This window comes from Lampris incognitus, chromosome 15 (assembly GCF_029633865.1).
Source record: "Lampris incognitus isolate fLamInc1 chromosome 15, fLamInc1.hap2, whole genome shotgun sequence".
Taxonomy (NCBI): Eukaryota; Metazoa; Chordata; class Actinopteri; order Lampriformes; family Lampridae; genus Lampris; species Lampris incognitus.
In genome coordinates, this window is record NC_079225.1 from 9,751,193 (window position 1) to 9,764,000 (window position 12,808).

The 12,808-nt window shown below is 42.3% G+C and overlaps 1 protein-coding gene across 1 annotated transcript; it reads left to right on the forward strand.

Annotated features, from left to right (window-relative positions):
- The first annotated feature begins 1,523 nt into the window (after window positions 1-1,523).
- On the forward strand, window positions 1,524-12,248 carry pbk (PDZ binding kinase). The gene is made up of 7 exons (XM_056295017.1): window positions 1,524-1,575; window positions 3,418-3,578; window positions 4,413-4,552; window positions 6,310-6,479; window positions 9,930-10,056; window positions 10,797-10,976; window positions 11,602-12,248. The coding sequence occupies exons 2-7, from the start codon at window positions 3,421-3,423 to the stop codon at window positions 11,826-11,828; spliced, it is 1,002 nt and encodes a 333-aa protein (XP_056150992.1). The 5' UTR covers window positions 1,524-1,575; window positions 3,418-3,420; the 3' UTR covers window positions 11,829-12,248.
- Window positions 12,249-12,808: the final 560 nt, after the last annotated feature.

A 12,808-nucleotide genomic window follows, 5' to 3' on the forward strand; every position in this document is an offset into this window, starting at 1 on the left:
ACACATATCTTACACATATCTTATACATATCTTATACATATCCTACACATATCTTACACATATCTTATACATATCTTATACATATCTTACACATATCTTATACATATCCTACACATATCTTACACATATCTTATACATATCCTACACATATCTTACACATATCTTATACATATCTTATACATATCTTACACATATCGTATACATATCTTACACATGTCTTACACATGTCTTACACATATCCTACACATGTCTTACACATATCTTATACATATCTTATACATATCTTACACGTATCCTACACATATCTTACACATATCCTACACATATCTTACACATATCCTACACATATCCTACACATATCTTACACATATCTTATACATATCCAACACATATCTTACACATATCTTATACATATCTTATACATATCCTACACATATCTTACACATATCTTATACATATCTTACACATATCTTATACATATCCTACACATATCCTACACATATCTTACACATATCTTATACATATCCTACACATATCTTACACATATCTTATACATATCTTATACATATCTTACACATATCTTACACATATCGTATACATATCTTACACATGTCTTACACATGTCTTACACATGTCTTACACATATCTTATACATATCTTATACATATCTTACACGTATCCTACACATATCTTACACATATCCTACACATATCTTACACATATCTTACACGTATCCTACACATATCTTACACATATCCTACACATATCTTACGCATATCTTATACATATCTTATACATATCCTACACATATCTTACACATATCTTATACATATCTTATACATATCTTACACATATCTTACACATATCTTATACATATCCTACACATATCTTACACATATCTTATACATATCCTACACATATCTTATACATATCTTATACATATCTTACACATATCTTACACATATCGTATACATATCTTACACATGTCTTACACATGTCTTACACATATCCTACACATATCCTACACGTCTTACACATATCTTATACATATCTTATACATATCTTACACGTATCCTACACATATCTTACACATATCCTACACATATCTTACACATATCCTACACATATCTTATACATATCTTACACATATCATACATATCTTACACATATCCTACACATATCCTACACATATCCTACACATATCTTACACGTATTTTATACATATCTTAAACATATCTTACACATATATTATACATGTCTTACACATATATTATAAATATCTTACACATATATTATACATATCTTACACATATCTTAAACATATCTTACGCGGTGGCCGTGTAATTGTTGAAAGGCGCGACGGCATTACTTTTCCATAGCACCACTGCCATCTGCTGGTGTAGAAGTTTATCATCCGTGGATTTCGCGTTTTTTTCCGCTCCACCGAAGTTCGGGCCGATACGGCGGCCGTAGTTTGTGACGAAAGCGGAAACGCGTATTTGAAACTTGGGCGCCTTCTCTACCGGACTTGTTTTCATCACGCCCCCGAGAGAGACGGTCGCCTTGTGAGACGAGGTAGTGTGTTTATTATAGTTACCAGCCCCGAAAGCGGAACACTTGATTTATTATAGTTACCAGCCCCGAAAGCGGAACACTTGATTTATTGTAGTTATCAGCCCAGAAAGCCGGCTCTTGGCTTGGTACGTGGCGGTGGTACACGACGTTAGGCTGTTTCTCGTCTCTTGTCTTGTTGTTGACAAGCAGCCGAGGGTTCGACCGGTACCGGACAGCGGGACCGGGTTTGAAACGTAGAGTGGCTGAATTAACCGAAGAGTCGGCGAGAAGGGGTAGGGGACCACAAAACAAGCGCACACTCCCCCCTAACCCCTCTCACGGAGATGTGTGGATTTATTGATCACTTCGGCTGACTGGTAACGGCCCGCCTGCACGTTACACCCTGCTTACTCACGTGTTGGACACGAATCAGCACGAGTCGGCGGTTGCACTGGTCCCGAGCTGCCGCACTCGAACGCTTGACGTTTTGTGAACGTCGGCCTTACCCGTCGTTTGCTGGCCTCGGGGCCGGTTTGGAAGCTCCGCTGTGAGGGTCCATCGGGTTAGTGGTTGTGTCAGGAAGGCCATCCGCAGTGGCGCCCCCAAGGGGTGGCCAGGGCCACCCTGATACTATCCCTGCCCCCCCGCTGGCCCCCCCAGCCACGAGTCTCATATGCTTCTGATGATGCATACTATGCTTCTATCTGATATCTCACATTAGCTGCTGTTCATTTAAATCAATAATGTATATTTTTCTTAACTCTCATATTGACAGTTTTCCACTAGGCCAGTGTTTCTCAACCGGTCCTGGACCCCCTGCGTATTTTTGATCTACCCTGAGGACCCCTCCACCTGATCTTGGGGGAGGAGGGTTGCAATTTGTAGAAACAGTAGAAACTGCATTTTAAATTGCATTATAGCATTTATTCACTCTTTGGGGCAAAAATAAGAGCTTTCAGTTGTAACTTAGATATAGTTAACAAAACAGAATTCTTATGCAGTAACTTTCAGATATATGTAACAAAACAGAATATGTATTCAGTAACTTTCAGATATATGTAACAAAACAGAATATGTATTCAGTAACTTTCAGATATATGTAACAAAACAGAATATGTATTCAGTAACTTTCAGATATATGTAACAACACAGAATATGTATTCAGTAACTTTCAGATATATGTAACAACACAGAATATGTATTCAGTAACTTTCAGATATATGTAACATCAGTAACTTTAAGATATGTGTAACAACACAGAATATGTATTCAGTAACTTTCAGATATATGTAACAAAACAGAATTCTTATGCAGTAACTTTCAGATATATGTAACAACACAGAATATGTATTCAGTAACTTTCAGATAGATGTAACAAAACAGAATATGTATTCAGTAACTTTCAGATATATGTAACAAAACAGAATATGTATTCAGTAACTTTCAGATAGATGTAACAAAACAGAATATGTATTCAGTAACTTTCAGATATATGTAACAAAACAGAATATGTATTCAGTAACTTTCAGATATATGTAACAACAGAATCTTTATGCAGTAACTTTTAACAATGCAAACGGGAGCGAGATCTCTTATTAAAATACAATAAATTACACTTGTGAAACAGATGTAATTAGAGAAAAAAGTCCTGTTACCCTTTATAGTTTAGGTAAAGGTCTCAGTCACATTTGAGTAAAATAATCCTATTTCTATAAATGTCATAGGATCTTTTTTTTAAAGATATTTTTTCACGGACCCCTTGCAATTACACCACGGACCACTAGGGGTCCGCGAACCCCCGGTTGAGAAACACTGGTCTAACTCACTTTTCTCTTTTTAATGTCAATGTGTTCTCCTTTTTAGAAAATGGACTCTCCCGCCAGCCTGATCAATACGGGGCTATTCGACACGCCCACCGTGCTGCGGGTTAGGTCTCAGGCCGGGACCCCCGTCACCATCCCGTCCTCCCCTTTCATGAAGAGGTTGGGCTGTGGGACCGGCGTAAACGTTTACCTCCTCAATAGGTAGGTTTTCTTAATGATACGTTGTAACCTAATTCAATTTGCTCCAAACGTTTTCTCACTCATTTCATCTCCTTCCCTTCTCACGCCACGGCGCAATCTTCCCTCGTGCGCCGCCCCGCCTTCTACACTATCCTTTAGTGTGCTCGTCCTTATGAACACCACACAGTGTGTCATGTGTTCCAAGATAGGGAGGAACATGGACAACAATGTGTCCTAACTTGTAACAGCTGCAAATCAATCAAAGGTTGAATCAGCTCATCCGGACACAATGTTTATGGACCGATACATTTCATCACTCAACTATTTGACGTCTTCAGTCTAAACTGACTGCAGGTGGCCCCGCCCCTTATAAACAACACAGTGCCTGATGACCGAAACCAACGACCAGTTTCACATGAAAATAGGGGTGTGGCCACTGATCATGTGTACTGTTCACAGAGGATTAGGGAGTGTTGTAATCACAGCGTTGTAAAATGGCGACAGATGTGTATCATGAAACTGGTTGTTGGTGTCGGTCGTTATATAGCCATCATACAATGCTTTGATTGCAACGATCCCTAATCCTCTGTGCACAGTACACATGATCAATAGTCACACCCTAGTTGCATATGAGCCTGGTCGTTAGGCACTGTATTGTTTATAAGGATGGGGATACCTGCAGTCAGACTGAAGAGGCCACTTAGTCCAGTGATGAAACGCGTCTGTCAATAAGCGTTGTATCCAGATGAACTGATTCAACCGTCTTTTTCCTTACCTGGATTATTGAGCATGCATCAAGATAGTAGTTGCAAGTCAACATTAATTATTACTACGTCATTGTTATCATCATCTCAGAGGAGGTAAGCTGAACATGTCACCCTGGGCTGTGAAGAAGATCAACAGTAGATGTGCTGCAAAGCAGCTGGGCGTTTACCAAGCGCGACTCAACGAGGAGGCAAAGATCCTGAAGGAACTAAAGCATCCAAACATCGTTGGTAAGACAACGGTTTCATATCCTGTAAAAATTGGACCCTAGATATTTTCTTAAACAATGTTTGTTTTTTCTTCTTTTTCAATAGACAATAAAAGCAGAAATATTACATGAAAAACAGCAACAAAGAATAAGTGAAACAAAATGACCACATCAAACGTTAGCAACACAAAAAAATGGAAACATCTACGACGAAACAGAATTATTACAAACGCATAGAACAAAATGACATCTTACAGTGGTCTGATCCAGTGTGATAGAAGGCATATGTCACATAATTCAGGAAAAACAGCGCCCTGAACCAATCAAATATCCCCCACTACCACCCCAGGTGCTCACAAGGCATAGTACCCTACCCAGGGTTCCCTTCATTCGCCGATATTTCACTCGAGTCACTCTGCTCATCAACATAAGAGTATTTTATATATACAGCACTTTTCTAAAACAGTGTTACAAAATGCTTCACGTCAACAAAGAATAAAACCAGACAAGGCAAAAATAAGAGTAAGACCAAATAAGTAAGAGTAAAAATAAAAAACACAAAACATTCGCAAAACCTTTCATAAAAAGAAAAACGTTTTAAGAGGAGATTAAAAGGAAGCTCGAGACTTGGTTTGTCTTGGTTCAGCAGGAAGAGAGTTCTCCCCGATGATCTGTGGGATGCAGTTTTGGATCAGGTACAATTCCTCTTCCTGCAGTAGATTTGGGCTTGTTTCGGTTTAAGATTTGTAAGGTGGACACGGTGAACAAAGCTGAACTGGCCAAAATTTACCCCAACATTGACCCCACTTTTACAGATGTAAACATGCAGCAGCTACCTTGTTGCATGTGTTCTGGACATGCCCCTGATCTACAAACATTTTGATCAGCAATATTTAAACCCTTCAGCGTAGTACAACTATTGAGCCGCATCTTTTAATTCCCCTACTTGGGTGTGAGACCGGAAGACTGTGACCGGCCATCTAACATGTATAAATTGGTGGCCTTTACTACATTACTAGCTCAGCGCCTACTACTACTAGTATTTTCGGCTGCTCCCGTTAGGGGTCGCCACAGCGGATCATCCATTTCCATCTCTTCCTGTCCTCTGCATCTTCCTCTGTCACACCAGCCACCTGCATGTCCTCCCTCACCACATCCATAAACCTCCTCTTTGGCCTTCCTCTTCTCCTCTTCCCTGGCAGCTCCATATTCAGCATCCTTCTGCCAATATACCCAGCATCTCTCCTCCACACATGTCCAAACCTTCTCAATCTTGTCTCTCTTGCTTTGTCTCCAACCTGAGCTGTCCCTCTAATATACTCATCCCTAATCCTGTCCTCCTTCATCACTCCCAATGACTCCCAGTGATTTAATATTTTCCTCCAGAGCGGTGGTCATTGCCTGCAGGGCTACAATGTCCTCTTCGGTTCCAGAGATGCGTACTCCAGCCTGAGTTTTGCTCAGCACATTCCTCAACTTCCTTTTTACGTTGTCAACAGCAGAGAGTACCCTTTCGAATTTGGTAGCGAATTCTGCATTCATATCTTTTAATATGGAGTATAGACAGAGCCAGGAGTACAGGTAAATCCGCTCTAACCTATGTATCAGTCTCTTTCAATAACGACTGAAGAGGTCACTTCAGTTGAGTGATGAAACATTTCTCAGTAAACATGTCCAAATAAACTGATTCAACTTTGATTTTACCTGGATTATTGAGCATGCATAAAGACTTGTTTTTTAAACATTTCTTGTTCTATCATGCGTTTTCCTGACCACTAGGTTTCCGCGCCTTCACAAAAGCAACAGATGGCTCCAACTGCCTTGCCATGGAGTATGGGGGAGAGCAGTCCCTCAATGACTTGATTGAGAAGAGGAGGGAAAATGGCCTCAAGGCTTTTCCGCCTGCCGTCGTAGAGACTGTGGCATTGCACATGGCCCGAGGCCTGCAGGTGACTATATGGAGGCTCCAAAAATAGATTGTAATTTAACAATGCAAAAAGCCACGTAGGGGATTTTGAAATAGATCTGAAAATAGTGAGAATTTAAGAGGCGGGGGAAAAAAAGCCTTAATCCTGTATGTTAACCGGGGCTGCAAGGCTGAACACAAAATGCCGACAGACTCAAGGCAGGGTTTCCGTAAAGTAAGTCCTTTAGTGCCAGGCAAGACGAGGAACCAGTAGAGCGAGGAGCAGACAGGGAGCACTGGGTCCAAGGCAAGAGCACCCAGGGGAAGGTGGGGTCCTTGACCAAACAGTGGAAGCCGGAAGACAAGTGGAGTTCCATGGAGACCGACCAACAATCGGAGACGGGGGCTGGGCAGAGCAGGCAGGACTGTGGGGAAACATGGAGAGCAAGGTGTAGATGGGGAACCAGGTAACAGGCAATGTCACAGCATAAAAGCTGGAAGCATAGACTGAACTGAGCAGGCACTACAATCTAACAAGGTAGATGTGGCAAGGCGGGGTATATAAGGAGTAGGGCTGATTGCAGTAGATGAGATGCAGGTGATGGACCTCTGCTCTGCCCGCCGCACACCTAACTCCACTCCTGAAGCACACATACACACACACACAAACAGGAGAGAGAAAATAGGGCAGGGGGAGTGGCCAGGATAAGGGAGACTGGGGCGAAGAGGGTGAGTCCTGGGGGGGGGGGTGGGGAGTCACCAGTTTTTGAGGATGTAAAAAGGGTTATAGACATGACAGTCTGAGGCAGTCTTCTCACCTTATATCCTTTACATTCTTTGCAATTCATTGTATTTTGCAGCTGCTACTGATTAATTTTCTTGTATGACAGAGTAAATCCTTTCAAAGATTTGCATTCATCTAGATGGTACATCTAAAACCATATGGCAGGGTTCCCCAATTAGTTTTCCCCAAGGGCCAAATCGTGCCATGCATGCCAAGCCAAGGGAAAATATCCAGCGGTTTTTTTTCTCTCCATTGTGTCAGTAAAAGTTGTTTTATGTGCAGAAGTAGTTGTTGCTGCTATTATGATTATTGTTATTGTCGTTATTTTGTCCAAAACCAAACATTTAATTATAGACAAAAATAAGTGGCTGTTCACTCACCAATCAGTGAGAGAAGTGAGAGTGACGGGGATGAGGCAGTCCTTCTGATGTCGGGCCTGTATTCTGTTGTGGCAAGCCTGAGGCACAAGCCAAGATGTGCATTGGAGAGTGTTTCTTTCCCGGTTCTTGATCGAGTTCATTGAAGAAAACAATGACTCACGTGTGTACGTGTAGGGGAAAATTGTGAGTTGGAGCACGGGAATAGCTCTCGTATTTTTGAATCGAGCTTGGGGAGCCACATTGATCCAAAAGTCACTCACCCCAACATTCTTGTGTTACGATTTGAGCAAATCAGATGGTCCCATCTCCAAGACCTCCATCTGCAGAGTTGCCTCATCTATGGACGGTACCAGCTTTTGGCCTCTGCAGTCCACTGGACATCAGCCAAAATGTAGAACGGGTGTCTCAGGAAGAGGAGAATGTCACCTGGGAGTTTAGGGGACCTTCAAATCGTTCCTTGAAATTTTCTGCCAGGCTCATCACAAAATCCCCCATTGCTGGAGTGGAATGCCACATTTCATTCTTCTCGCAATGCTCCTGCAGACGTGGAAAGTGCAACTTTCTCCAATGAATGTCTCTCTCCGAAAGATTCAGCTTTGACTGGAAAGCTTCAGCCGCCTCATGCATGTCTGCAGCAGTGTGCTTCTTGCCTTGTAATTGCAGATTAAGGTGACTTAGATGAGACATGATGTCACACAAAAAAAGAACGTATGCCATCACCTTATTGTCAATTAAAAACCTCTGATATTCTTGGGCTTTTTGGCTCTACAGTCTGGATAAAGATGACGCAAGTTCATGGCGCAGGTCGCACACCCTCTCCAACACACGGCCTTTGCTCAGCCAGCAAACATCATTATGCCGCAAAAGATCCTTGTGTTCTGCTGTCATCTGCTGGGTTAACAGCGGCAAGCCTGCTTACGAAGGCCTTGTGTTGTCCCACCTTTGGTGGAGCTCCATCGGTGACAACGGACATAACTTTGCTCACATCCAAGCCATTCTTCTCAAAGAACTGTGCTCATTCATTAAAAATGATTTCCCAGAGTTGTGCACCCAGACAGGAAGCAAACAAAGCAGCTCTTCCCGAAAGGTCTTTACATCAAAAATCTTGTGAACACAGATTGCTGTTCCATATCGGTTTGGTCACAGGATGAGTCTTTGGCTAGTGATATGGCTTCTGCTCTCTTCAAATCGGGGAGTAGATTGGAAGAACAGTCCTCCGCTATAAGTTCTACTCTTCTTGTTGCCGTGTTAGCCAACAATGGCACCTGCTTTAATAGCCCCACAACCGTTTTCTCGTTTTTCTCATCGTGATTTAAAACTTCACCAACTTTATCAATTGCACACATTTTCATCAGCTCAGCATCAGTGAATGGCTTCTTAGCTTTAGCAAGGTTCCATGGAACATGCAATGATGCAGCTGTTCACAGTGATCTGATTTTGTAGGGTAGTTGCATTAAAACTGGCAGCATGCCTACTGTTGTAGTGCTGCTAGAGATTAGCTGCTTTGCAGACCGCTACGGTCCGCATGCTTATCAAGCATATCAGTTTGGCATTGGCGTGGTCCTGTAAAATAAAACAAAACTGATCAGTCCAGTCAGATTTGAACTGACAGTTTTCCTGGTCGACTTTGTGTACGATGTGGGGTGAGGTCAAAATAAAGTAGAGCAGGGCGTCCGGGTAGCATAGCAGTCTATTCCGTTGCCTACCAACATGGGGATCACCGGTTCAAATCTGGGGGGGATCCTCCCACGTGCTACGTCTCCCTGGTGAAAGTCCTCACTGTCAGGTGAAAAGAAGCAGCTGGCGACTCCACATGTATCGGAGGAGGCATGTGGTAGTCTGTAGCCCTGGATAAAGTAGAGCAGTATGCACTTGATTTCACATGCTGCGCTCTTTATTTCACATATTATGACAGGTGCGTTAGTGCCAGTGAGTTGGCGTGGGCCAGACACTTGGCTCTCGCGGGCTGGGCCTGGCCCTTGAGCCACTTATTTGGGTTCAGGGCCATATGGATCCATTCTCTTATATTGTGTCACTGTTTCAGCGTACTTTTAAGTATCTAAAACTCGAACTTAATCAGTTCAGGCTGAAAATATTACTTTAAATTCTGAAAATAATTCTAGAAAAATAAACTTGTGACACCATACGGAGAGAGCCTCTCATAATTTGATTTTCTCTGTACCAGATGAGTCGTGTCACGCTTCCCTAAATGTCATCCATCCTTTAGTTTGATTTGGAAATGAGAGTGGTATTGTGATACAAATTGGAGGCAGAAGGGTATCGTTTAGACAGGATTTTCATCTGTGTTTGTTTCTCTCTCCCTCTCTAGTACCTTCATGAGAAGAAGCTGCTCCACGGTGACATAAAATCATGTAATGTGGTCATCAAGGGCAACTTTGAGACTGTCAAGATTTGTGACGTAGGAGTTTCTCTCCAACTGGATGAGAATATGAGAGGTAGAGTACTGGCGTTCATGAATGTTAATTCAATACTTTGAAATCACACTTACCTGGAACAAGCACAAAACCTATATGAGCCAATAGCACAGGTGTCGTGCTAATGGCATGGTTAGGGGAGTGCATGTTTAATATGCATGTAAAATATTTGGGGCTCACCGTGAATGAGAAGGCGATAGTGTAGGTTTTCCATTATGGGAGCTTTTATTTATTCAATTAATTTAAAAAAAGTTACACCAGGAAGAACAAATAAAGCTTTGCACAACTAATTTTATTTCTGTAAAAGTAAATTCAAAAGTTTTTGTGACTATTCTCCATTTGACATTTTCATCCACCCAAATTTCTGATGAAGAGATTTCCTGTCGACCATAGTGCACCTTTTCCACTCATGATTGTGTAACCCATCCGTCCATTATCTGAACCGCTTATCCTGCTCTCAGGGATGCGGGGGGCCTATCCTAACAGTCATTGGGCGGCAGGCGGGGAAAATAGCATTTGCTTCCCGATTTTAGATCGGTGAACCACATTGGAGTTCGGATAGTATTCACGCCAAATGCGAACCGCACTTGAGTTCAGGTGAACCGTGCGCCAGACCCCCATTTTCTGGAATGTTCAGCGTTACCTACTGCAGCTTTAAGTCAGACAGCTTTGATTTTGAAACAAAGTAATTGTTGATTTTGCAAGGAAACAACTATCTGATCACATATTCAGTAACAAAACCCTTGTTCTTCTCTCTTCAGTGGAAGAACCCAACGCAGAGTACATTGGCACAGAGCCATGGAAGCCAAAGGAGGCTTTGGAGGAGGGAGGGGAGATCACAGACAAGGCTGACATCTTCGCTTATGGTCTGACTCTATGGGAGATGATGACCTTGGCCATGCCTCATCTGGAGATGTTAGAGAATGAGTTTGAGGAGGAAGGTAAGATGGCAGCGGCAGTTCATGGAAAGTGTTTGCTGCAGATAGCCTACCTGTTAGACTATACCTGTTAATGAGCTTGACCTTCTGGCCATGTTTGATACAGCCAGTACAGGCCTGTCCCACAGCAGCAACTGAAGCAGACTGGCATCAACACTTTTTTTAGCCCTTACATCAACTTTAACTACAGTATCATTGGACATTAATATGGACATTCTGCCATGGGGAAAGTAAATTGTAAATAGACTGCATTTATATACTGCTTTCTAGTCTACTGACCACTCAAGCACAATGTATGCCTCACATTCACACACACACATTCGTATACTGATGGAAGAGGCTGCTATGCAAGGCACCGACCTGCTCATCTGGAGCAGTTAAGAGGTTCAGTGTCTTGGTCAAGGACGCTTTGACACGCTCTCTGGAGCCGGGGATCAACTAAGTGACCCTCCGATTACTAGACGATCCGCTCTACCTCCTGAGCCATGCCGCCCTAGAAGAAGCTTTTTTATTTGATATATCAACCCCATAGGCAAAAGCGATGTTTAGTGGTAAAATATGGCATAGATTTCGCTAGCCAATAGTACATGCAGGTAAATAGTCCCATTGTGTGTCCCTCCTCCACCAGGTGACTCCATGGTGGAGAGTTTTGATGAGGACGCCTACTATGACAGGCTGGGGACACGGCCGATGCTGGACACCGACGCTCTGGGCTCAGGATACCAGAAGATAGTGGAGCTTTTCTATTTGTGTACCGAGGAGGACCCTAGAAAGCGTCCCTCTGCCACCCAGATTGTCCAAGCTTTGGAGAGTAACGTCCCAGTAGAGTCACCAGAGGTCATTGTTATTGACTGATCGAGACAAGGTTCTGCAGCAAGTTTGTTCAGCTGATTTTTGTTTTTGTTTTCTCGCTCCACCGACTGACCTGGAGAAAGACGTAGCCCAAAGTTGCTCTTAGTTTCAAGCCTTATTTTGTATTTATCGTTCTAAGCCCATACTTAAAAATGTTTAAAGAGGCTATCGTTGTCAAGTTAGGTGAATAACCATTTGTTTAGTAGTGAAATTACAAGTTGTCGATGCTCACCAGTTTTTACATTCAATTTCTGTAGTTCTGACTTAAGAGGATAGCCCTCAGGCTCCGTTTCCATTGAGACGTTCAACTTAACTATGCTAACCAAGAACTTGGAGGCTACGTGAATGCTTGCGAGAAACCTTGCTGGTTTACTTTGCTACTCATATTTCATCACATCTTTTACTGTTGCTATCCTCTGTGTATGCCGCGCTTTAATGTTTGTGTATTTGTATTAAATTCTACGATATGTTGTTGTAATTGTGCTTGCTTATTCGTCGTCTGAGGCCATACCTGTACGAATGCATTTAAACCCCCCCCCACACACACACACACACACACTCTCTCTTCAAACACTGATGCTATATTGTGGACAAAATAATTATTTTGTCCACAATATAGCATCAGTGGACCATGTAGAAATTATAATTTCTATATTGTCCAACCTGATATGTAGACAAGGGATGCTGCATAATATGTTGAGGCTTGAATACTTTTCATATTCTATTTGTGATTTGTTTTTTTCCTCAATCGGCATTATTATATTCTCGACATACCTGTGGAGGCATGGAGATGTTTAGGAGAGATGGCAGTGGGGTTTTTCACTAGACTGTTTTACACGATCTTGGAAAGTGAGAGGATGCCTGAGGAGTGGAGAAGAAGCATACTGGTACCGATTTTCAAGGACAAGGGCGATGTGCAGAACTGTAGCAACTACAGAGGTATAAAGTTGATCAGCCACAGCATGAAGATTTGGGAAAGAGTA